At 46.9% G+C, this 25,561-nt stretch overlaps 1 protein-coding gene and 1 pseudogene across 3 annotated transcripts; both read right to left on the reverse strand.

Annotated features, from left to right (window-relative positions):
• Positions 1 to 1,130: 1,130 nt before the first annotated feature.
• Positions 1,131 to 22,044, reverse strand: MARVELD3 (MARVEL domain containing 3). Of its 2 annotated transcripts, none has more exons than XM_003939945.3 (3): positions 21,501 to 22,044; positions 18,406 to 18,533; positions 1,131 to 2,583 (listed from the first exon to the last, which is right to left on the reverse strand). In XM_003939945.3, the coding sequence occupies exons 1-3, from the start codon at positions 21,986 to 21,988 to the stop codon at positions 1,946 to 1,948; spliced, it is 1,254 nt and encodes a 417-aa protein (XP_003939994.1). In that variant the 5' UTR covers positions 21,989 to 22,044; the 3' UTR covers positions 1,131 to 1,945. The 2 variants fall into 2 exon arrangements, with proteins under 2 accessions (XP_003939994.1, XP_003939993.1); XM_003939944.4 differs by lacking the exon at positions 1,131 to 2,583 and adding an exon at positions 7,545 to 9,525.
• Positions 22,045 to 23,146: 1,102 nt separating this feature from the next.
• LOC101028135 (monocyte to macrophage differentiation factor pseudogene) lies at positions 23,147 to 25,083 on the reverse strand (annotated as a pseudogene). Its single transcript, XR_012519248.1, has one exon. The product of XR_012519248.1 is annotated as a monocyte to macrophage differentiation factor pseudogene (transcript).
• Between the last annotated feature and the right edge of the window lie 478 nt (positions 25,084 to 25,561).

The following is a 25,561-nucleotide window of genomic DNA, read 5'->3' on the forward strand; positions in this document are numbered from 1 at the left end:
TCGCGAACGTTTTTAAGATGTGGGAGTATTGTTACAGTAATGGCTCCCTTCAATTGAGAGGAGCTGCCTCTTGGGAGCAGTATTGGAGCTGGGCCTGGTCACAAGGTTGGGGTCAGACCAAAGTTTCCATTTTCTGAACCACAGGACCCAGACATGGGCAAGGATCTAATAGGGACCTATTTCAGGGAATACATGCTAGGTGAGAATAGTGGCTGAGCTTGGTGGTATTTCTCTGGAGGGTAGGTGGAGAGTGTGTCACTTGATTCTGGCTGCGGTTATACTTCTCATCTACCACTCAGTGAAAATTGTGTGAGACTCTAGCCACTTCCTTGGGCTAAGTGTGATGGAGTGGAGGCATTTTTCTGTAGCACCACAACTTTTAACCTAGCAATGTAGATTTCCAGTTTTATTTTCCAAGCTTTATTTTTGTAAAAGTATAATCTAGATCTTTTCCACTTAGGTAGGAGGCTTTGTTTTGATCCTTTGTCCTGGACAAGTTTCGTAAGAATTAGGGATTAAAAAGCAAGAGGACAATTAGAAAAAAGACCATAAGAAGAATGTTTATTTCCAGTTGCATCTGATTTGAAATGATACATTTGAGACTAGCTGTAACGTATAAGAATGGTGTTGAGAAATGCCGAGTGTATAAAATTATATTGTTTGCTGGGAAGAATGATGGCAAGGAAAACCTAGCCACCCCTGCCCCAAGTGGAAAACTGCTTGGGGCATTCTAAAGTAGCAAAGCAGTATATGTATATTATCCACCGGTTAAAACAATTCTTTAAGCACGGGATACATGACCCTGCCCCCATGGCTCCCTCGTGGAGAATACTTTCTGGTTTGTCCTTGATCAGTGGTAAGCCGGCACCAGCTGACTATCTAGTTTATCTTGGTTCTATGAGAAAACACAGAACACCTGTTTGTTCATAATAATCATCTGTTCAGAGAGAATGCCTCAGCCCAGGATGCTGTCAGCCCCCGAGGCTCTCAACTTGGAAGCCTGCTGACCGCCAGGTAGTCCCACTTTGCTGTCCTATCTGGGTATCTGCTTCTTAATGCCTTCAGCGCCGCCTGGGTAGGGGTCTGTACGGCCAAGCTGGTCTCGGTAAATAGGTATAAAATATGTAAGATTAAAATTACTGAAAGAACTTTATTTTTAAGATTCAGTGTTAGTGATCTGTTACATTATGGGAACAGTTCAAGGTAATAAGGTTACTGTCTACCTTTGAAGGCCTACTCTACGGAGTACTGTCAGGGAATGCAGAAATGAAAAAGCCTTCATAGTCTAAGAAAATTGACCGTCCTATCTTTTTGTTGTTGTTTTTGAGACAGTGCCTCGGTCTGTTGCTCAGGCTGGAGTGCAATGATGTGGAGTGGACGTTGCTCACTGCAACCTCTGCCTCTTGGGTTCAAGTGATTCTTGTGGCTTAGCCTCCTGAGTAGTTGGGATTACAGGTCTTCACCACCAAGCCCAGCTGATTTTTTGGATTTTTTTTTTTTTTTTTTTTTTTTTGAGATGGAGTTTCATTCTTCTCAGGCTGGAGTCCAATAGCACGGTCTCGGCTAGCTGCAACCTCTGCCTCCCGGGTTCAATTGATTCTCCTGCCTCAGTCTCCAGAGTAGCTGGGATTACAGGTGCCCACCACCATGCCCAGCTAATGTTTGTATTTTTAGTAGAGACAGGATTTCACCATGTTGGCCAACCTGGTCTCAAACTCCTGACCTCAGGTGATCTGCCCACCTTCGCCTCCCAAAGTGCTGGAATTACAGACTAGCCACCATGCCTGGCCTCAATTATTTAACTTTGCCTAGGTCCAAAGGGAGCATGTATAAAGTCAAGTGTGTGAAAACCATAGTTGTCTAATGTGCGGTTTTAAAAGACATGTCTTTTTGAGAGAAACAATGGAGCAACCATGGTGGGTTCACATTTAGGTTCTGGAAGATCTCAGAGTGTTCCAGACCACAGATATTCTGGTGCATTACGGTAACTTCTGGGCTGTTCTTGGCTGCCTTTGTAGTGCTTCTGTTCTCGGTAGCTCCGCAGGGCCAGCACCACGCTGGCGCCGTACATGATCACCAGAAGGCAAGCAAAGGTGGCTGCTGCTCCGTCGGTGCCTGCCAGCTGGCAGTTCATCCAGGTGAGACCCCTGCGGGCATACAGCCTCTCTCTTGTTTTGCAAGTGTCAGTGCTATTGATCTGCAGAGCTATGTGGAGGTAAACACCAATGCCTAAACAGTAGCCCACTGCCGCTAGGAGGCTGAAGGCGGCCTCCGTGAGGAGCCACCTCCCTGGCAACACTGTCAGACTTTTAGCCCCTTGGAGTAAAACACCCATGGTGAGGACCCCCAGCCCCAGAGAAACAGCCACGCCACCATATATCAGGGGTGCCCGGAGGACCGTGTACTTCTGGTCCAGCTGCCGAACTTGTTCCAGCTCAGTGCCCTCGAACGGTGAGTAGTAGTTGTTTCCAAAGCCACCACCGCTGGAAATGCTGGCACTGAATCCGGCAAGGACAAAGTAGGAGGCCACGATGCATATGAGAACCATCCCATTCAAGACCACCTCCACTATCTGCACCACACCTAGGAGAAGAGAGATTTGGGCTTTAACACTGATACCATCTACTGAGGCCAAGCCAGAGACATACTTCATTTTAAGGATGTGGTCGATTCAATATCACCTTTATTTTTTTTTAATTTTTTTTTTATTTTTTGAGATAGAGTGTCACTCTGTTGCTCAGGCTGGAGTACAGTGGTGCGATCTTGGCTCGCTGCAACCTCTGCCTCTTGGCTTCAAGAGATTCTTCTGCCTCAGCCTCCTGAGTAGCTGGAACTACAGGCACATGCCACCACCCCTGGCTACTTTATGTATTTTTAGTAGAGATGAGGTTTCACCATGTTGGCCAAGATGGTCTCAAACTCCTGACCTCAAGTGATCCTGACCTCCAGCCTGCCTTAGCCTCCCAATATGCTGGGATTATAGGCATAAGCCATCGCACCCAGCCTCAATGTCAATAATCTTAATTTGCTTTTAGTTTTTGTTTTGGGTTCAATCTATGTTTGAAAAATCAAAGCACCACTCTGAAAAAATTGGGGGCAGTTTCTTAAAAAACGAATCATGAACTTACCATGTGACCCTGATTTATCTGAAAGAAATGAAAACTTATGTCCACACAAAAACATGGACATATTCATTGTAGCTTTATTTATAATAGCCAAATCTTGGAAACAACCCCAGCGTCCTTCAGTTGGTGACTGGTTACACACACTGGTACACCCATACCATGGACTACCCTACTCAGTGATAAAAAGGAATGAACTTCTTAGGCTGGGTGTTGTGGCTCATGCCTGTAATCCCAGCACTTTGAGAGGCCAACGGGGGCAGATCACATGAGGTCAGGAGTTAGAGACCAGCCTGGCCAACATGGTGAAACCCCATCTCTACTAAAAATACAAAAATTAGCTGGGTGTGGCAGCATGTGCCTGTAGCTCCAGTTATTCCAGAGGATGAGGCAGAATTGCTTGAACCCAGGAGGCAAAGGTTGCAGTGAGCCGAGATAGTGCCACTGCATGCCAGTCTGGGTGACAAAAATGAGACTCTGTCTCAAAAAATAAATAAAAAACAAAACTCTTGATAGATGCAACAACTTGAATGGATCTCAAGGGAATTATGATGTGTACAAAAGAACCAGTCTCGGCTGGGCACGGTGGCTCATGTCTGTAATCCCATAACTTTGGGAGGCCAAGGCAGACAGATCACCTGAGGTCAGTAGTTCATGACCAGCCTGGCCAACATGGTGAAACCCCATCTCTACTAAAAATACAAAAATTAGCTGGGTGTGGTGGCAGGTGCCTGTAATCCCAGCTACTCAAGAGGCTGAGGCATGAGAATCGCTTGAACCCAGGAGGCGGAGGTTGCAATGAGCTGAGATCATGCCATTGCACTCCAGCCTGGGCGACAAGAGCGAAACTCCATCTCCAAAAAAAAAGAGAGAACCAGTCTGAAAAAGTTACATACTGGTGATTTCATGTATGTAACAGTCTCAAAAGGACAAAATTATAGAGAAGCCCAGATTGGTGATCAGTAGGGGATAGGAATGAGTAGGGATCGGGGAAGGAGGAAGAGGATGGGCGTGACTATGAAGAGTTAGTACAGGGATGTCCAGGATGAGGGAACAGTTCTGGATTTCATCACGGTGCCGCTCACACAAATCTGCATATGAGATAAAACTGCCTAGAACTGCAAACATACACAAATGTGTGCAGGTAAAAGGGGGAAATCTAAATGAGCTCTGTAGATTGCTACTTTTCTGGTCTTGATATTGGACTAGTTATGCAAGAGATTATCACTGGAGAAAAGTGGGTTAAGGGTACACAGGAGTACTCTGCACTTTATTTATTTATTTATTTATTTATTTGAGACGGAGTTTTGCTCTTGTTACCTGGGCTGGAGTGCAATGGCGCGATCTCAGCTCACCGCAACCTCCGCTTCCTGGGTTCAGGCAATTCTCCTGCCTCAGCCTCCTGAGTAGTTGGGATTACAGGCACGTGCCACCATGCCCAGCTAATTTTTTTGTATTTTTAGTAGAGACGGGGTTTCACCATGTTGACCAGGATGGTCTCGGTCTCTTGACCTCCTGATCCACCTGCCTCAGCCTCCCAAAGTGCTGGGATTACAGGTGTGAGCCACCGCGCCCGGCTCTGCACTGTTTTTGTGACTTCTTGCAAATCTATATTTCCAAATTAAAAGTTTCTAAAAAATTGAAATGACATAAGGTATAAACTAAGGAATTTCACTCACATCCAGTCTCTTCTCCATCCCCAACTTTCATTGGTCTCTAAAATAGTTGTCCAGTGTTCCAAAGTGCTGGGATTACAGGCAGTGGCTCATGCCAGAGACATGCCACAGGCCTCATGTCTGTAATCCCAGCACTTTGGGAGGCCGAGGCGGGCAGATCACCTGAGGTCAGGAGTTTGAGACCAGCCTGGCCAACATGATGAAATGCCATCTCTGCTAAAAATGAAAAATTAGCAAGGTGTGGTGGATAGTTCCAGCTACTTGGGAGACTGAGGCAAGAGAAATGCTTGAACCCCAGAGGTGGAGGTTGCAGTAAGCCAAGATCATGCCACTGCACTCCAGCTTGGGAGACAGAGTGAGACTCTGTATCAAAAAAAAAAAAAAAAAGTTTCTAAAAAATGGAAATAACGTGAGGTGTAAAGCGAGAAATTTCACTCACATCCAGTCTCTTCTCTATCCCCAGCTGCTTTCATTGGTTTCTAACATAATTGTCCAGTGTTCCTTTATGCAAATAAAAAGCACATTTAAATCTGCCTTCCATTCCCTTTCCTGCATTTTTCTCAAGTGTACCATGTACACTGTTCTGCATCTTGATTTTTTCATTTACCATATCCTCCAGATGTTTTCCAATCATATCCTACAAGAGGAGCCACATTTTGTGTAGTGGCCTTTGACTCCATTGTATGGATGGGAAAGGACCCCACAAATGCCATGAGGCAGAGGAAGCCAACAGGCCAACAGACTGAAATCTTGTCCAAGGTCAGCTTTTGTTACTGACAGAGACCCCTAAACCCTTCTTAGGTGTCCTTCTGAGAGAGGTTCTCCTGCCATTCCTTGGGGTTCAGAGATGAGCATGAAGAGGAAAGCAAACGAACCGAGAGTGGGACCACCAAGTTCAAATTCCCGGTTTTTATGGCCTTGTCATCTTGGCCAAGCCATTCAGGCCTTCTAAGCCCCAGACAATCTGACAAATGGAGCTAATGCCTGCCAATCTTCACCCACAGGGATGTGGGGAGGCTCAAATGAAAGCAACTGTGTGATATGTCGGTGTCATATGGGAAGTTAACAACAATGAAGAAAGCAGGTATGTGAAAATACTCTAAAAATAAAATATACAAATGGATGGTGATGCTACTCACTAATGTTTCCAAAATGGAAGGGGATTAGTGAGAAACCTAAGAAAGAATGGGATAAATTTGAGAAAAGCATGATTTCCCAGAAATCAGGACAACCCCCTGACTGGGTTAGAGGGGATACCATGATGTTTACAATCTGGGCAGTGAGAGACTCTAAAGTACTTAGGCAATAGCTACTCAATTTGCTAATCCTGTCTCCTGCTGGGCCCACACGAATTCTAGCGGTCCACATTGACATAGCAGCCAAGGGCTCTGATAGTTGAAAAGCTACATTTCTCTAATTTAAAACTGAAAATAACATCAGACTAAAACTGCCCGCTCATCACTTGGGCACAGTAAGCTACTGGTTTACGCTGTCCCTACAGAAGAGCGAATGAATTGACCCAGGCGTCATTCTAATTCATGGGGATTAGTGGACCCAACACCTTTCTTTCCCTTCTGCATGGATGTTAATATTTCACCCCCTGAAGGGAAACAGAAATACTCTATTAATAATATAGAAAACTGGGATGTTTTCCTCTGGGGTGGATTCACAATCCATGCAGCATCTACCTGTTAGGCTGCAATAGAATAAATCTAGATCTTGTCAACCACCCACTGACTGCTCCAATTGACAGGAATAATGATCTGCTGGGTCCAGTGATATTGGATCTGTTGAAAGGATATGGCCAGGGAACATCACCCCAGGTTCCAGCCAGAATTGGCCTGGCTTAGCTACCAATATCAAGAAGCTTCAAGTATTCCCAAGCATGCTTTCAGTGCAGAACACACGGGGCAGGGGAAGGGGAAAACAGTTAAGAGATAGCAGTAGTTTATCTCTATGGTGGGGTGGAACAAATCTCTGGAAAGACAGCAGAGGGTTTGGTAGAGAGAAACAGAGATCCTGAAACAGACATTAGATCTTTGTTGTAAATAACATCTTTCTGGGTCTGGCATGGTGGCTCACGCCTATAATCCCAGCACTTTGGGAGGCTAAGGTGGCTGGATCGTTTGAGCCCGGGAGTTTGAGATGAGCCTGGGCAACATGGTGAAACCCCATCTCTACCAAAAATTAAAAAATTAGCCAGGCACAGTGTCATGGGCCTGTAGTTCCAGTGACTCTGGAGGATAAGGTGGGAGGACTGCTTGAGCCTGGGAGGCAGAGGTTGCAGTGAGCTGAGATCCTGCCACTGCATTCCAGCCTGGGTGACAGAGCCAGATCCTGTCTCAAAAGATAAAAAAAATAGTCTTTTTGGGTGAGGCTGTTTTTGTGGCTGATCATTTAATAATCTGCTTACCTATATATCCACACCTGCCTTTGAACTTTAAATGTGGTCCTGAAAAGAACTGAGGAAAGCAAATCAACTTTTTTACTTTTTATTTTTCTCAAATAAATACATGTGCAGTCAAGCCACACACAAATGAAAACAAATCCCCTTCTCTTCAAAAGCAAAACTGTTAATACTTTCTGATGTTATTCTTCAAGAAATTTTCCAATACCATACAGAAGCATATATATGTATTTCCTTTTCTAAACCCAATGAAAGTCATTTTCTAAATGTGACAAAATGTCTGTATTTAAGGGAGTATTATAAATGTATTGTAAAGAGAACATCAACTCCAAATTAAAATTCTTTTGATTTCTTTATTGGATTCACATAAAGCAAAGAACTTATTCACTTGGACCAAGAATATACTGTAATGTTCCGTATGTCATAACTTCATGTGCAACAAGAAATAAGAACCCATAAAGCTGTCTGGCCAAAAGTAACACTCTTCTGTTGGGAAAGAATTCACATTCTTTTATTGTGGATGGATCCTGAATTCTAGATGTTGGGTTTAATGCTTCATACAATGCCACATTGACAAGAGGCACAAAACACTTATTGAGCTTATGGGGCCACTGGAAGGGGCCTGCAGAATAGCCTCTTTGCAACCCAGAGAATTAATCTGATTCCTCTTTCCTCAGCCCACGCCTACCTCCAACTTAAATTTAACAGGAGTAGTTTCCCCAAGAGTGCCCACCCCCTCCATTTGCAGAATTAAGGAAGGGGAAGGACCGAAGAGTTCAGTGTGAAAAAATGTGTGGGTTGATCTGCTTGAGACAGCTGTGTTTAGAAAAATTCAAACTGAAGTGTGGTCTTATGTCTATGTGGCTCTCCATGAACTTTTTTTTTTGGTATTTTGGCAATAAGGTCTCACTCTGTTGCTCAGGCTGGAGGTAGTGATACAATCATAGCTCACTGCAAACTTGAACTCCTGGGTTCAAGCAATCCTTCTCCATCAGCCTCCTGAAGTGCCGGGATTATAGGTGTGAGCCACCCTGCCCGAGAACTTTGAAGATAACGTTCCTCAAATTTTCTTGGTGATCACCCTTTACTGAATGAAGAAGTGCATTCTGTTGTAGCACACATCTTTTCTTTGTGGCTCTTGGGCCCCAGTTTTTTGGCATTGTTTTTTTTTGAGATGGAGTCTTGCTCTGTCACTCAGTATGGAGCATAGTGGCACGATCTTGGCTCACTGCAACCTCCAACTCCCAGGTTCAAGTGATTCTCCTGCCTGAGCTTCCTGAGTAGCTGGGATTACAGGCATGTACCACCATGCCCAGCTAGTTTTTGTATTTTTAGTAGAGACAGGGTCTCACCATGTTGGCCAGGCTGGTCTTGAACTCCTGACCTCAAATGATTCACGTGCCTTGGCCCCCCAAAGTGCTGGGATTACAGGCATGAGTCACCAAGCTGGGCCATTTTTTTTTTTTTTTTTTTTTTTTGCTTTTTGAAGAATAATTTTGGTTGGTTCCTCACTCACAGAGGACTCCAGAAGCCAGGGTCTGTTGCATCCATGAACACTGCTCCATGCAACTGGAAGCTCCGCCTACCACATCAAAGCTGGCTTGCTGCTTTTCCAGCATTGGAAAGTTCCACAATGAAGGATTCTTGGGAAAGACAGTGGCTCAGACTACCTTCCATCACTTGCATCTGGCAGAGCATTTTAGAAACCCTTAAAACTCAAACATTTCTGCTGGCTTCTCCTTTAGCTTCCTGACTTTTCGGTAACCCTTTATAGCCAGGACAGCCCCCAGGGCAAAGACCGCAATGCCCAGGGCAGCAAAGATTCCAGCTCCTATATCTGCCCCATGGAAACTGCAGCTGAAGCCGCTGTAGCCTTTGCTTTGGTACAGCGCCTGCCTCTCTTTACACACAGGAGAGCTGTAAGCAGCAGAGAGGTAGTGGAAGTAGAAGTACAAGGCTGGGATGTACCCTGCAGCGATGAGCATGTCCAACAAGCCTTCGGTCACCAGCAACAGCGGACAATGACAGGGGACCCGCAGGACACCCATGGCAATGAAGAGGCAGCAGAGGGTCATGAGGGCTCCACTGCAGGCCATTGCCGCAGTGACTGTGGGCAGCTTTAGCTGGTAGAATTGGACGTCCAGCTGCTGGGCTTTCTCCCCATCAGCACCATCAAAGCCACTATAAGCCCCTCCAAACTGGTAGTAGTAAATGCCCCCTAGGCTGGTGATGCCCGTGTAGCCCCCTGTGGAACTGTAAGACACAGAGCTGCAGGCCAGGATCAGCAAGTTCAGGAGAACCTCCAGCATTTGGCAGCAGGCTGCAAAAAAAGGGTGTTACCATTTTTGAGTGATGCTGTTTGGTACTGGGAGACTCTTCCACCTGAGGCTCACCTTCCTCGAGGGCTCAGACCACTGTAGGCTTCTGCCCCCAGGGAAGGCCCGAGGCCAAAGCAGCACAGTTAGCACTAGAGGGTAGTAGGGAACTGTGGTCTCCAGATATGGTGCCAGGAATAACATGTACTCAGAGGAGTGACTCTCAAAAGAGCAAAGCAGAGTGCCCTGAGAGAGGGGCAGGAAGATGGTGGGAGAGGTAAGGTCAGTGAGCAGAAACAAAGCCACCCTGGATGGAAGGGTAAGAACATTCCACCTCCCACCACAGAAAGACTAAACAAGGCTGGGTGCGGCAGTTCATGCCTGTAATCCCAGCACATTGGGAAGCCAAGGTGTGAGGATTGCTTGAGCCCAGGAGTTTGAGACCAACCTGGGCAACATAGTGAAACCCCATCTCTAAAAAAAAAAAAAAAAGCCAGGCAGGTGGATCATTTGAGGTTAGAAGTTCAAGACCAGCCTGGCCAACATGGTGAAACCCAACTTTAATAAAAAATACAAAAATTAGGTGTGGTGGTGGGTGCCTGTAATCCCAGCTTCTTGGGAGGCTGAGGTAGAATTGCTTGAACCCGGGAGGTGGAAGTTGCAGTCAGCTGAGATCGCACCACTGCACTCTAGCCTAGGTGACACTATGTCTCAAAAAACAAAAACCAACAACAACCACCAAAAAACGAAACAAGTTAACTCTTTGTTCTTTTTTTTTTTTTTTTTTTGAGACAAGGTCTCACTCTGTCACCCAGGCTGGAGTACAGTGGCATGATCATGGCTCTCTACAGCCTTGACTTCCCAGGCTTAAGCAATCGTCCTGTCTCAGCCTCCCACACAGCTGGGACTACAAGAACATGCTACGGGGCCTGTCTCATTTCGGTATTTTTTTGTAGATATAGGTCTAGACTGGTATTTTTTTGTAGATATGTTGCCTAGACTGGTCTGGAATTCCTGGCCTCAGGTGATCCTCCTGCCCTGGCCTCCCAAGGTGCTGTGATTACAGATGTGAGCCACCACAGTGGTCATTATCTCATTGTTTTTTTTTTTTTTTTTTTTTTTTTTTTTTTTTTGAGGCAGAGCCTCACTCTGCCGTTCAGGCTGGAGGGCAGTGGTGTGATCTCGGCTCACTGCAACCTCTACCTCCCAGATTCAAGTAATTGTCCTGCCTCAGCCTCCCAAATAGCTGGGACTACAGACATGCGCCACTACGCCCAGCTAACTTTTGTATTTTTGGTAGAGACGGGGTTTCACTATGTTGGCCAGACTGATTTCGAATTCCTGACCTCAGGTGATCTGCCTGCCTTCCAAAGTGCTGGGATTATAGGTGTGAGCCACTGTGCCCAGCCTCTCTTCTTTATATATGTTTTATGGTGACTACAATTTGTAAGGGGAGAGTTCTCCAAATTTGAAGAAAATCACAGCTTAAAAAACATAATAATTCAGAAAAAAAGCATGGAAGTTATATGTCAAAATGTTAACTGTGGTTTGTATATTAGAAATAGGAAAAATTGTCCAGGTGAGGTGGTTCATGCCTATAATCCCAGCACTTTGGGATGCCGAGTCCATCAGATCACCTGAGGTGTCAGGAGTTTGAGACCAGCCTGGCCAAAATAGTGAAATCCTGTCTCTACTGAAAAGACAAAAAATTAGCCAGGCATGGTGGCATGTGCCTGTAATCCCAGCTACTCAAAAGGCTGAGGCAGGAGAATTGCTTGAACCCAGGAGATAGAGGTTGCAGTGAGCCAAGATCATGCCACTGCACTCCAGGCTGGGTGACAGAGTGAGACTCTGTCTCAAAAAAAAAAAAAAAAAAAAAAAAAAAGGAAATATTAAGTTAATTAAATGCTTAATGCCTACTGAGTTAAAAAAAATTTGTTTTACTGTTCTTAAAGTTTAATGCTATTTTCTTTTTTTTTTCTTTGAGACGGAGTTTCGCTCTTGTTACCCAGGCTGGAGTGCAATGGCGCAATCTCGGCTCACCGCAACCTCCGCCTCCTGGGTTCAGGCAATTCTCCTGCCTCAGCCTCCCGAGTAGCTGGGATTACAGGCACATGCCACCATGCCCAGCTAATTGTTTGTATTTTTAGTAGAGACGGGGTTTCACCATGTTGACCAGGATGGTCTCGATCTCTCGACCTCGTGATCCACCTGCCTTGGCCTCCCAAAGTGCTGGGATTATAGGCTTGAGCCACCGCGCCCGGCCGCTATTTTCTTTAGTTCCCTAAAGAGTGTATCTGGGCTGTGATAGTTCTCAGAGCTGGAATCTTCCCAGACCCTTGGCTTCTTTATCTTGGACAAGGAAAACTGGCTGCTTTCCTTAAAATCAACCTTAGTGAAATATAACTTATATGCAACAAAATGACCCACATTAAGCATACAGCTTGATGAGTTTTGACAAATGTATATGCCATGTAACCACAATCAAGACAGAGAACATTTGCAGTAGCCCAGAAATTTCCCTAGTAACGCTCTGTAGTCAGTCCCTCTCTTTCCTTGTCCACAAACCACTGATCTGCCCTCTCTCATTAGAAACTAGTTCTGCCTTTCAAGAATGCCATGTCAATGGAATCATACAGCTGGGTGCTTTTTTGTGTGTGGCTTTTGCTCCACATCATATACGCTGGGTGCTTCTGAGCTGGAAATTGTACATGCTGCCAACATCGGTCTGTCAACATCCCCCTGACGTTTGATAACCAGATTTTATGCCTGGTTCCAGTTGGTCTATTCATGAAACCACAGCTACATACTGTCTAACTGAATTGATGCTCTCTCAAGTACGGTCTCTACATGGTACAATTTTCCCCCAGAATGCAAACGGCATTATTGTTTCTTTTTCTAGAGACAGGGTCTCACTATGTCACCATTTTATTTATGAAAGTTATACTTATTACAAAGAAAAAAAAAGAACATGTAGACTTAAGAAAACATGCAATGCAAAAATTGCCTATAATACAACCAATTAAAAAAAGAATCACTGGGAATATTTTATTTTTTCCTGAATTTTATTCATATAGTCATAATTTTTGTTGTTTGCTCTCAATAAGAACACAGTCCTACTTTGTCTGCTGCTGTATAACTTATTCTTTTTTGAGACAGAGTCTCACTCTGTTGTCCAGGATCACAGTGGCACGATCTCAGCTCACTGCAACCTCCACCTCCTGGGTTCAAGTGATTCTCCTGCCTCAGCCTCCCAAGTAGTTGAGACTATAGGCGCCCGCCACCATGTCCACCTAATTTTTGCATTTTTAGTAGAAAAGGGGTTTCACCATGTTAGCCAGGCTGGCTTTGAACTCCTGACCTTTAGGCTCGCCTGCCTTGGCCTCCCAAAGTGTTGGGATTACAGGCATGAGCCACTGCACCCGCAACTTATTCTTTCATTAAGAATATCATGGGACTATTTTTCTATCTCAGTAAATATAAATCTACCTCATTATTTTAAAGGATGTATAGATTACCACCGTTAGTTTAAGTTATGTCAATGTAAAGGACATTAGGCTTTTCCAATGATTAGCCATATGGGAGAATTTAAAAAATTTTTGATTTATTGATATTTTAATTAAATGTTTTTTGAAATGGGATCTTTGTCGCTTAGGCTGGAGTGCAATGGTGGGATCACAGCTCACTGCAGCCTCGACTTCCTGGGCTCAGGTGATTCTCCTACTTCAGTCTCCCAAGTAGCTGAGACTATAGGTGTGCACCACCACATCCAGTTAATTTTTGTATTTTTTGTAGAGATTGGGGTCTTTCCACATTGTCCAGGCTGGTCTTGAACTCCTGGGTTCAAGTGATCCACCTGCCTCGGCCTCCCAAAGTGTTGGGATTATAGGCATGAACCACGGCACCCAGCTGAGAATTTCCTTTCCTTTTCTTTTTTTTTTTTGAGACAGAGTTTCGCTCTTGTTACCCAGGCTGGAGTGCAACGGCGCGATCTCAGCTCACCGCAACCTCCGCCTCCTGGGTTCAGGCAATTCTCCTGCCTCAGCCTCCTGAGTAGCTGGGATTACAGGCACGCGCCACCATGCCCAACTAATTTTTTTGTATTTTTAGTAGAGACAGGGTTTCACCATGTTGACCAGGATGGTCTCGATCTCTTGACCCCGTGATCCACCCACCTCAGCCTGCCAAAGTGCTGGGATTACAGGCTTGAGCCACCGTGCCCGGCCGAGAATTTCTTAATAGAATGTTGGAAGGACTAGAGCCCCCACCCGAGCCCCACATTCCTCTTTCAGGTTTAGTAGAACTAAAAAGAATCACGCTTGGGTACATGGCCAGCAGTATCCTTAAGCATAAACAGCCAAGTGTCTCCAGGCCTTCCTTATACACCGCAGAGCCCTCCTTACCTGCTGAAGAGTTCTGGTTCTCTGAGTTACTACCCACCTCTCTCTCTCCTAAGGGCCTGGAGTTCATTTGAAGTCATTCCTTCGCCAACTCTGGCCAAATCATTCAGATCTGTTGAACTAACATTCTTAAGGATTACTGGTCAACTGTGGTTTGAAATCTTTTTATTTTTATTTCTTGACCTATGACAGCATGGCCAAGTGATTTGGAAATGTACGCTCAGTCCAGATGAGTACTGGATTCGGGTGTTAAGTAAAATAAAGTAGAGGGGATGGAGAGTATTAACTGGGAAAACACCACATACAACTTTCTCTCCTGAGCTTCTCAATGTGATCCGAGTAGATGCCCTTGGCAGGAAGGGCCAGGTGTCTTTCTCTCCCCTTCCAGCGCTGAGGGACAGCGCTCTCCACTCCTACAACCTTGAGTTCCTAGTCAGGAAACCATCCCACCGAAATACAAGCTCAAACACTCTGAAACCTAAACCTCAAGTGAGAGATGGGCATTACTGATGACAGAAATTTTAACTGTCCTGGAAGAAAATTAGATTCAATCTTTAAAGATGCATGGCAGGCCGGGTGCTGTGGCTCACACCTGTAACCCCAGCCCTGTGGAAGGCTGAGGTGGGTGGGTTGCTTGAGGCCAGGAGTTCGAGACCAGCCTGGGCAACATGGCGAAATCCCATCTTCACAAAAAAAATACTAACATTAGCCAGGTATGGTGGGGTGGGCGCCTGTGGTCCTAGCTACTCAGGAAGCTGAGGTGGGAGGATCACCTGAACCTGGGAAGCTGAGGCTGTGGTGAGCTGTGATTGTGCTACTGCACTCCAGCCTGGGTGACAGAGTGAGACCCTGTCTCAAAGAAGAAAAAAAAAAAGGCCAGGCGTGGTGGCTTACGCCTCTAATTCCAGCACTTTGGGAGGCCAAGGCAGGTGGACCACGAGGTCAAGAGATTGAGATCATCCTGGCCAACATGGTGAAACCCATCTCTACTAAAAATACAAAAATTAGTTGGCTGTGGTCGCGTGTGCCTGTAGACCCAGCTATTTGGGAAGCTGAGGCAGGAAAATCATTTGAACCCAGGAGGCAGAAGTGAGCCGAGATCACACCATTGCACTCCAGCCTGGTGACAGAGTAAGACTCCATCTCAAAAAAAAAAAAAAAAAAAAAAAAAAAAAAAAAAAAAGAGAAAAAGAGATGCATTGCAGTTGGGGCTGGAGAAGCTGAATACAAACCATCATGATTTGAGCACTGAGGGTCTAAGGCGAGAAGGAAAGAACAAAACAGAAAAAGCTGCTTCACATGCAAATGGGGGAGCTAGAAAATGTACCTTCCTACCAGGGGACCTCGGACCCCTTCCTATCCCTCCAAATAGTAAACGAACACAACCTACACAGGCACAGGATTCCCTGCTGGCCTGACAGGCACGCATGACACCTGTGCCTGCTTTTTATCACACGTTTATCCTCAGCCCCAACTGCCTTTGCAGGTGAATTTGGGGCCTCTTTCTGCTGGAATCCTCAGTGTTCCCCTGAACTTCGCAAAGGTGAACCACAGGCCAGACTTCAGGTCACCCTACGAAGTCAGAGAGGACCATAGTTGCCTCCCACTTTTGCAAGTTTGCTATAGAGGGACATGACTTCCCCAATCAGGAAAAGAAGTCACAGAGGATCTACTCTAAGATGGTTCAAAAAATCTTCAGGCAGGCAGGGTGCAGTGGTTCATGCCTGTAATCCCAGCACTTTGGGAGGCTAAAGCAGAAGAATCCCTTGAGCCCAGGAGGCTGAGGCTGCAGTGAGCTACCATCGTGCCATGGCACTCCAGCCTGGGCAACAGAGTAGGAGCCTGTCTCTTAAAAAAAAAAAAAAAGAAAAAGAAAATCTTCAGGTAACCTTTATCTGAACATGTATTTCCTGCATGACACAAGTTCCTGGTATTTAATGGCTGCTTCTCTCAACATGACACTGTTGTATATTTATGAGGCTCTGCAAGTCCAGAGTTCTTTTTTTATTTTTTTGAGGTGGAGTCTCACTCTTTCGCCCAGGCTGGCGTGAAGTGGAGCAATCTCGGCTCACTGCAACCTCTGCGCCCAGGGTTCAAGCGACTCTCCTGCCTCAGCCTTCTGAGTAGCTGGAAATATAGGCACCTGCCACCATGCCTGGCTAATTTTTGTATTTTTAGTAGAAACTGCGTTTCACCATGTTGGCCAGGCTGGTCTTGAACGCCTGACCTCAGGTGATCTGCTCGCCTCAGCCTCCCAAAGTGTTGGGATTATAGGCGTGAGCCACTGTGCCCGGCCCCAGAGTTCTTAAAAGCCCTCATTTGTTAGCTTACAACTGCTGAACCATCCCTTGCTACCTTAGCCTAGAAACCAAACCTCCAGGCCCAAAGCCAAACAGTCAGGAGCCCAGAATCAAGGTGTGTTTTGCTCAGAAGCCTCAAGCCCGGCCCTCTCTTCCTCATAAATCAACCACAGAAGAAAAAATATCTGTACAGAGAAACCTGTTAACTAGTCTCTAGCTTATTCCTGTTATTTATATTGAGAAAGGAAGGAAGGTCACCATCTGGGGCCTTAGAGTCAGGCTCTAAGTTTTAATTATAGTTCTTTTACTTGATACCTATGTGACTCTGGATATCTTACTGTACTTCTCTGAAGCTGAGGAGCTGTTGACACAATTACAGCCTGTGAGGTTGTGCCCGTATCTGCAACTAGAGTAATGATCCTTGTACCTGCATTGCCTAGAGCCCTTTCCTCAAAGTTCCTCTAATCCTCTGATCATAAATATCTTTGGAATTGTCCTGAGATAAATCTTCAGGCATGAGCTCCCTGAGTTCTCTCCTTTAGGCTGGAATGTTTTCTCCCTTAGTCATAGTAAACCTAGAAACATTTCTTACCAAATCATGTGAACTATCAGCTCTCACCCAGATAAACCAGATTTTCTTCATTGCTGGCAAGTTTCATTGCTGGTCCGGTTTCACCAAGACCGCTAGGATGGGAAGCTGGTGACGCCACATTTGGGGTGGATACATGATAGGATGGAAGTGTTTTCAGACTGCGAGTCCTCAATAAGCATGTTTTTTTAAAAAATGATTTTTGTTTTTAATGAACAGGATAGAAAATATCACAGTACTTTGTATATAATAGGGTAAGTATGGTTTCACAACATTTTTGTTTGTGTGTGTGTGTGAACTCAGTCTTAATGTAAAAAATATATATATTTAACAACCTCATGAATATATTATGTGTATATATATATATACACATACATTTTTTTTTTTTTTTTTTTTTTTTGAGACGGAGTTTCGCTCTTGTTACCCAGGCTGGAGTGCAATGGCACGATCTCGGCTCACTGCAACCTCCGCCTCCTGGGCTCAGGCAATTCTCCTGCCTCAGCCTCCTAAGTAGCTGGGATTACAGGCATGCACCACCACGCCCAGCTAGTTTTTTGTATTTTTAGTAGAGACGGGGTTTCACCATGTTGACCAGGATGGTCTCGATCTTTCGACCTCGTGATCCACCCGCCTCGGCCTCCCAAAGTGCTGGGATTACAGGCTTGAGCCACCGCGCCCGGCCATATTATTTTTTAAATTTTGAATTTTTGGGGGATGGAATCTCACTCAATCGCCTAGGTTGGAGTGCAGTGGCATGATCTCAGCTCACTGCAACCTCCTCCTGGGTTCAAGCAATTCTCCTGCCTCAGCCCCCCAAGTAGCTGAGATTACAGACATCCACCACCATATCCTGCTAATTTTTGTATTTTTAATAGAGACAGGGTTTCACCATGTTGGGCAGGCTGGTCTCAAACCCCTGACCTCAAGTGATCCACCTACCTTGACTGCCCAGAGTGCTGGGATTACAGGTATGAGTCACTGTGCCTGGACTTTTTTTTTTTTTTTTTTAAGCTAGAGATGGGATATTTGCTATGTTGCCCAAGTTGGTCTCAAACTCCTGGGCTCAAGCGATCCTCTCACCTGGGCCTCCCAAAGTGCTGGGATTACAGGCAAGAGCCACAGTACCTGGCTTCAGGCAATAAAGTTTAAAAGCCATTGATCAAGTGTTGAGTGTCAGATCTCCAAAATTTGGTGCTGCAGTTTGGCTGCTGATGCCAGGTGATTTTCCCTCTGTGTTAACACAGAGGCTGCCTCACCAGAGGATGCCTCCTTTGACAGCTGGCAGCTCATAGCCAGTTCTACCTAAAGCCTCTGCACTTCCACCTGGAGTCTAAAGCTGCAAACATGGCTGCTTGGCTTTCCACACCCAGGGCACGTTTAAGGAGAAGCATAGGAAATCTAGCAACACTTTTGAGACTTTCCTATTTCCTACCTCTTTTTTTCTTTTTGAAAACAAGAACCTCACGTAGGCACAGAAATGAAAATACTAGGAACACACAAGGGAATCTGCTTAAATTTTTGCTTCACCAGCTCAGATCATCCTTTCCAGAACCACCAGTGGCAGTAAATGGTCAAACAGTCTACAAAACGGCTCACCTCTCCCAGTGCACAAGTATTTGCATTTATGGCATTCCAGGAGTCCTTCCGCCTCTGACTGGTAATATTCCACCTCCTCCTGTCCAGGCTTGGGGGTCGAGGGCACATATCTCCCTGAAGGGAGTTCACTATAACCAAAAAGCATACACGGTCGTTAGGGGGTCTCTCATTCAATAGCTTGTTTCAGATTAGAACTTGTGACACCTTGTGCTGGGCCCAAACATAAAAGACTGTGCAGAACAGAAATAGAATGTGTCACAGTATTTTACACTCCAGATAATTCTCTGGTTTAGTGGCCCCATGGGACAACCAAATACTTGGCCCAACTCCACTAACTAACCATGTTACAGATGCTGTGATTGGTACCCCTGAGCACCACCTTTGATAATTTGTCTGTCCGTGGCAGCTGTCTAACTAGGTTGCTGTGAGCTGCATTCCTGTGAGTGCAACTCAGTTCAGCATGCACCAGGCCTCTTCAAAACCCGTATGCATTCACATGACTCCGATGCCCAGGCAGGCATTCTCTTCCTCCCTTTGTTACTTTGGAAAGTGCTGAGTCAGCAATAACTCTCCAGGCAAGTGGGAGCTGCAGACAACGGATTTTGACATCATCACATCATTTCTTTCTTTTTTTTACCTTTTGAGACAGAGTTTTGCTCTTGTTGCCCAGACTGGAGTGGAGTGGTGCAATCTCAACTTAACTCCTGGGTTCAAGCAATTCTCCTGCCTCAGCCTCCTGAGTAGCTGGAATTACAGGCATGCACCACCACACCTGGCTAATTCTATATTTTTAGTAGAGACGGGGGTTTTCCATGTTGTTCACGTGGGTCTTGAACTCCCGATGTCAGGTGATCCGCCCGCCTCAGCTTCCCAAAGTGCTGGGATTACAGGCATGAGCCACTGCGCCCGGCTATCATCATATCATTTCTTCCTCTGCTAGCCCTGACATTTTCTATTCCTTCTCTCTTCCCTTTATGTAGCACATCCTGAACTTTGTCCATGATTCACCGGGCAGGGGTGGGAGGTGTGCATTCTCTTGCTGGGCTCCCGCAATCTTTCTAGAACATCATGTCTCTTAGGTTTGAAATTTTTCAAACGTTTAGTGTGCACAGGAGGCCCCTGTTCAGCTCTCTACACTCACCACCTCATGCTCACTGACAGAGCCATAGTGAACTACCCACTTCCCTCCAAAAGATGACTACTTTCCCATGCCTCTGGGTTACTATGGAAGCTATTTTTCTGCTTGGGACACCTTTTCTCTCCCTCCCTAGTCTTCTTTTTTTTTTTTGAGATGAAGTTTCACTTTGTCACCCAGGCTGGAGTGCAGTGTCACGATCTCAGCTCACTGCAACCTCCACTTCCCAGGTTCAAGCAGTCCTCCCACCTCAGCCTCCCAAGTAGCTGGGATTACAGGTGTGTGCCACCGCGCCCGGCTAATTTTTTTCTATGTTTGATAGAGACAGGGGTTTCACCAAGTTGGCCAGGCTGGTCTTTAACTCCTGACCTCAAATGATCCGCCAGCCGCGGCCTCCCAAAGTGCTGAGATCACAGGCGTGAGCCATTGCGCCCAGCTCCGACACCGGTTTTTAAAGAAACCTAAAAATGCAGCTCTGGATTCTCCCAGGTCGTGCAGTTGCAGTACAATGGGCTTTAGTAACGGAAACAACAGCCCTTTCCCTGGGCGCAGCTTTGACTGTATCTGGGCGCGCCACTTGTCATGCTAGTTGGTTTTAGATAATGTAAAATAAACTCAGGATAGCAGTATTCCCGCTGTGTGGACAGAGAAGGGAGAGACTGGGCTCAGCCTCCAAGTTCCCGGCAGAGGGGAGCCTGACTCCTCCCCAAAGAGGCCAGGTGTCAAAAACCAGAAGCAGTCATCACCCTGGACCTGTCTCCTGTTGGAGCCGGCAGGGGCGATATCCCATCTGCTCACAATTCACCGTGTGGGGCACATTATCTGCGCATTCAATGGATGGAAAAAACACCACGTCCCCTCCTGACATCCCTTTCACCCCCACCCTCCCCTAGCTCAGAGTCTTCCAGAACACCCTGAATCTTTCTCCTTACAAGGGGCTTATGGGAATTCTGTGCAAGGCAGAGATGGCAAAGTTTGTTCATTAGGAGGGTGGGGTCTCAAGCAACCATGGGACTCGAATGACGCTGCCTAAAGAGACCTCACTGGCAAAAGGGAAAACAAACTTGTACCCTTCAGTGAGGGAGTTTTAGGTAGACTTAGGTCTTTCGTTAAAAATGTAGCATCCCACATTTGTCCTTTTTTTCTTTTGGAGACAGAGTCTTGCTTTTTTGCCCAGGCTGGAATGCAGTGGCGCGATCTCGGCTCACTGCAACTTCCACCTCCTGGGTTCAAGAGATTCTCGTGCCTCAGCCTCCCGAGTAGCTGGGACTACAGGCGCACGCCTCCACACCCTGCTAATTTTTGAATTTTTAGTAGAGACGGTGTTTCACCATGTTGGCCAGGCTGGTCTCGAACTCTGGGCCTCAGGTGATCCGCCAGCCTCGGCCTCTTCAAGTGCTTGGATTAGAGGCTTGAGCCACCGTGCCCAGCCCGCCTGTGTTTTTGAAGGCATATATTCCTGGGAGGGGTAACTCATTACACGATTAACTATTCATTGGGCTTCCCAACTGGGCCACCCGCCACAGGGAAGAGGACTTTGGAGTCGGGTTGGGCTAGCTCTGGAACACCGGACAAGGGTCTGAACCCCAAGGTGCAGTCCTGTGACCAGGCGGGACCGGCCGGGGAGGAGACTGGGGTTAACGCCACCCACCCGGTTGCCTCCCACCCCTCCCTCTCCGGTCCTGGGGTGCCTTTCTTCCTCTTCTCCAGGTCCCCCAGCCCGGCCACTGTTCACAGGGGCAGTTTCTGCTTTGTTAATTGAGTTCAGGTCCCGAGGAGGGGGAACCCTAAACTTTTCCTTCCATGCCAGATAATCTCTTAGAGCGCAGAAGGGAGAAACGGCATTTGTTCCTGATGACCCGCTCCTGGGACGAGAACCCGGGGACACCAGGAGCGCGCGGGTTGGCCTGGGCCCCAGGTGTCCCCGGCGCGGAGGTCGCGGCGCCCCAGCCCGTCTCACCTTTCGGGTGCGTGGCGCCCAGGGCCCCCCTTCCTCTGCGGCGGCCGCTCCGGGGCTTCCCAGGGCGCGGGCCCAGGAGGCGCGGCTGGGTCCCAGGTTGGTCCCCGGGCTCCGTCCCGCGTCCAGCTTTGGCGCGGCTTTCCCCAAATTCCGTGTTCACCTGCGCGAGGGCCCGCGTCCCTGTGTCTGTCCCGGCGGGGGCCTCGGTCCCGGTCTCTCTCCCTGTCCCTGTCCCGGTCCCGGTTCCGGTCGCGCTCCCTCTCCTGGTCTCTGTCCCGATCCCGGTCCCAGTTCCGGTCCCGCTCCCTCTCCCGGTCGCGGTCTCGGTCCCCTCGCCGGTTCCCGTCGCCGCTTCGCTCCCTCTGCGGGTCCCTGGGTCGGTCCCGGTGTCGCTCGTGGGCGCGGTCTCGGTCCGGGTTGGGGTGCCGGCCCGGGTCCCGCTCCCTCGGTCGGGCCCGGGGCTCGCGACCGCCGGACGGATCTTCCATGCCCCTGTTCCGTGTTCCCGCCCGGGAGAGACCCGAGGGAAACAACCACAAGTTTCCTGGGCAGGTGGCCAAGCCCGGGGGCGGGGCGGGCACTCACCTACGCGCATGCGCCCTAGTCCGGGAGCGCACCTGAGCAAGCGAGTCGGCGGGGGGCGCCCTGAGCACGGCTGGGGTCCCGGCGGGAGGGCTGCCTGTGTGCTAAGTGGGAGCCGGGGCGCTGCTGCTGGAAACAGGGGCGAGGCGACCCACAGCTGCGGCTTTCTGACCCGAAGTAATCCCTTGGTGACCCGGCAAGGTAGGCGGCCTAGGGAAGCCAACTGTGGCCACCTCCCCTGGCTCAACTTACACCTTCCCAGAGCATACCCTACACTTGCTCACCCAGCCAGCCACCCATTCACTCATCTACTCACTCACTACCCGCTCATCCACTCACCCATTCACCCACTCACCCAACCCATCCACTCTCACCCACCCATCTACCATCCATCCACCCATTCACCACTCATCCACCCAGCCACTCACCCACCCATCTACCAACTCACCCACTCATCCACCCATTCATCCACCCACTCACCCATCCACCCACCCATCCACCATTCATCCACCCACCCACTCACCCACCCATTCATCCGTCTAGCCACACACTCATTCACTCCTGCTCCATCCATCTGAGCACTCACCTACCCACACATCCACCCACTCACCCACCATTCACCCCTCCTTCCACCCACCCACTGTCCCTCTTTCTCCCTTCTTCTCCTGTTTTCCTTATAACACCTATGTTGTAAGGGGCTTGCAGCCAGTTCATCTATTAAAATAGTCCTGGGCTTACAAATAGCCCTGTTTTTAAAATGGGGACTTACACAGAATTGGCAGCTTTTAATTCTGCCAAATAAGGATATTTAAAAATATATACAATTGCCAAATGGTAATTTTTATTTTTATTTTTATTTTTATTTTTTGAGACGGAGTTTCGCTCTTGTTACCCAGGCTGGAGTGCAATGGCACGATCTCGGCTCACCGAAACCTCCGCCTCCTGGGTTCAGGCAATTCTTCTGCCTCAGCCTCCTGAGTAGCTGGGATTACAGGCACGCCCCACCATGCCCAGCTAATTTTTTGAATTTTTAGTAGAGACGGGGTTTCTTCTTTTTTTTTTTTAAAGGTAGAAATGTGAATTTATGTGTCTAGTTCCACAATTTAAAATAAATATCAAACTGACAATATAAAGCTAAATGACTACGACTTAACCATTGGGCACCAAACAGGGAATACAACTGCTCACTGTAATACATAATGCTCTTCAGGAGTTTCAGCAGATGGCCGTCCCAATACATACAAAATACAGACAAAATACTCATCCAATGTTGAAAGAGACCCTGAAGAGAATGTGGCAAAGGCATAAAGTTGGATCTTTTGAAAAAGTTAATGATATCAAAATACTTTTCCATCACTGGTAAAACAGGCTAGGTCAAGTGTATGTCTCAAAGCAGCACTGAATTCAGAGTAAGAGGTTGGCAAAAAGTTTGGAAAACCGTAGTTTTAAAAATTGGCAATTTCTCCATGCTTCATAAAACTATCAGAAGAGGTATAATGTTTGTTCGTTTGTGGAATGTTGACTGCTTGCTGCAAAAATTCACAACATGAATGAGGACCCGCAGAGATGTGTTTCAATGAAATCGTTTTTTAAAAAATTTACAAAAAACTAAAGTTTCTATTTAAAAAAGAACCATGTTATGCCAAGATGAAACATGGTAAAAAGTAGTGTAAGTTCTGTTCATGATTCTTTACCTAGTGAATGGGAAAGTGATAGAAACAATTTTCTTCTTAAAAAGGAAGCTTTGTTATTGCACTGACTTTTATAACCTGACATAGTAATTTAGAAAAATCATGTAGTAAAATCTGTAAAACTAAAATACAAAATTCTGGTTTGTAAACATCAGTTGGCCAAGTCTATTCAGAGTCCTTCACAATAGTGGAATGGAATGGATAATTAATTCACTACCTTATATTTATTTGCTGTGAGGGGGAAAATTCCAGAGCACAGCCTTTATACTTTCACAGTAATTATATTCAAAAGATATAAAGAAAGTCAGTGCGGTTATCGTATTTTTTTTTTTTCTTTCCCTGTGCAATGTTCAGCTCTCACCTCACTCTCAAGTGCCATAATTGAAATAATACTGGTTTGGAGACCTAGTACAGATTGGTCATAAATGCCGCATAAAGTCCGTAGGACTTCGGTAAAGGTATTTCCAAATGGCGTAGTAATGCACTGCAGCTGCCGTGGCCACAAACAGGTGCCAGATGGCATGAGCAAATGGAATGATGCCATCACTCTTGAAGAACACAACTCCCAAGCAATAAATTAAACCCCCATAGGCAAGTTCCTGAAGTCCATCGGTGTTGTTCATTGATGTCACCACCAAGGCTGGAGAGAATCCCATTGTGAGATAGAAAAAGAGCTCAACCACCTTATACTTTTCATGGTAGAGAAATACATAAATGGTTCCTCCAGCTGCCATGAGCCAGATAAACCAACGCATATGAGATGCCAGGGGTCCAAGTTCACGAAGATTTAACCATGGAGCGTAAGAAGCAGCAATGAAGAAATAGATAACCATTCTATCACACATGTGAAAACAATGCTCCACTGTCCTTAAGTGGCTCTTTTTCCATGATACAATGTGAAATACTGTAGAAACGATGAACAGGGCACAGAGTCCCATCCCATAAATCCATGCTGTTATCTTTTCCCAGCAGTCATCAGACAGCCGATGGAGGAGGGCACTGCCCACAATGGCCGGAACAATGAGGAATGCATGTGTGTAACAGTTAGCAGCATGTTCATAGCAAGTTGGTTTGTAGCGGCCATTGGCTGGAGCTCGATGGTTCATGAACCGATTCTTGAACCGCATTGATCCTCTGCTCCTCCTCGGGGGCCGGGAGCTCCGTCTCGTCAGCACCGGCGGCCGGGCGCGCGGCCCTCATGGGCTTGTGCTGCTCCAGGGGCCGCCTGCGTGTCCAGTGGAACCCTTCGGCCGGGTAAGGCCGGAGTGGGCCAGGCCGGGGGTCGGGACTGGGCTGGGGCCAGACCGGGCGGCTGGAGACGGGGTTTCACTATGTTGACCAGATGGTCTTGATCTCTCGACCTCGTGATCCACCCGCCTCAGCCTCCCAAAGTACTGGGATTACAGGCTTGAGCCACCGCGCCTGGCCTGCCAAATGGTAATTAATTCTTTCAGCAAATATGTATGAGCACCTGGTTCAGCAGGTACTGGAGATACAGTGGAAACTTTGCTTGCAGGGTGCTTCCATTCTAGTGTGTCAGGAAAAGGCAAAGCAGGTAGTAAACAAAGAAAAAAGACGATGTCTAAAGTTTAATGGGCAGGGCAGCTTTCCTTATATAGATCTGGGAAGATGCCATTTGAATTGAGTTCTGGATGACAAGAAGCCTGAAAAAATGTCCTAGAAAGAGAGAAGGCTGAGGAACGCAGGAGCTGGACAAGGAGGTCCCTGGGAGTAGAGTTGGTGGGCACAAAATGAGGCTGGAGAAGTGGACCACCAGGCAGCCGGGCA

The sequence above is a fragment of the Saimiri boliviensis genome, chromosome 1 (genome assembly GCF_048565385.1).
Source record: "Saimiri boliviensis isolate mSaiBol1 chromosome 1, mSaiBol1.pri, whole genome shotgun sequence".
Taxonomy (NCBI): Eukaryota; Metazoa; Chordata; class Mammalia; order Primates; family Cebidae; genus Saimiri; species Saimiri boliviensis.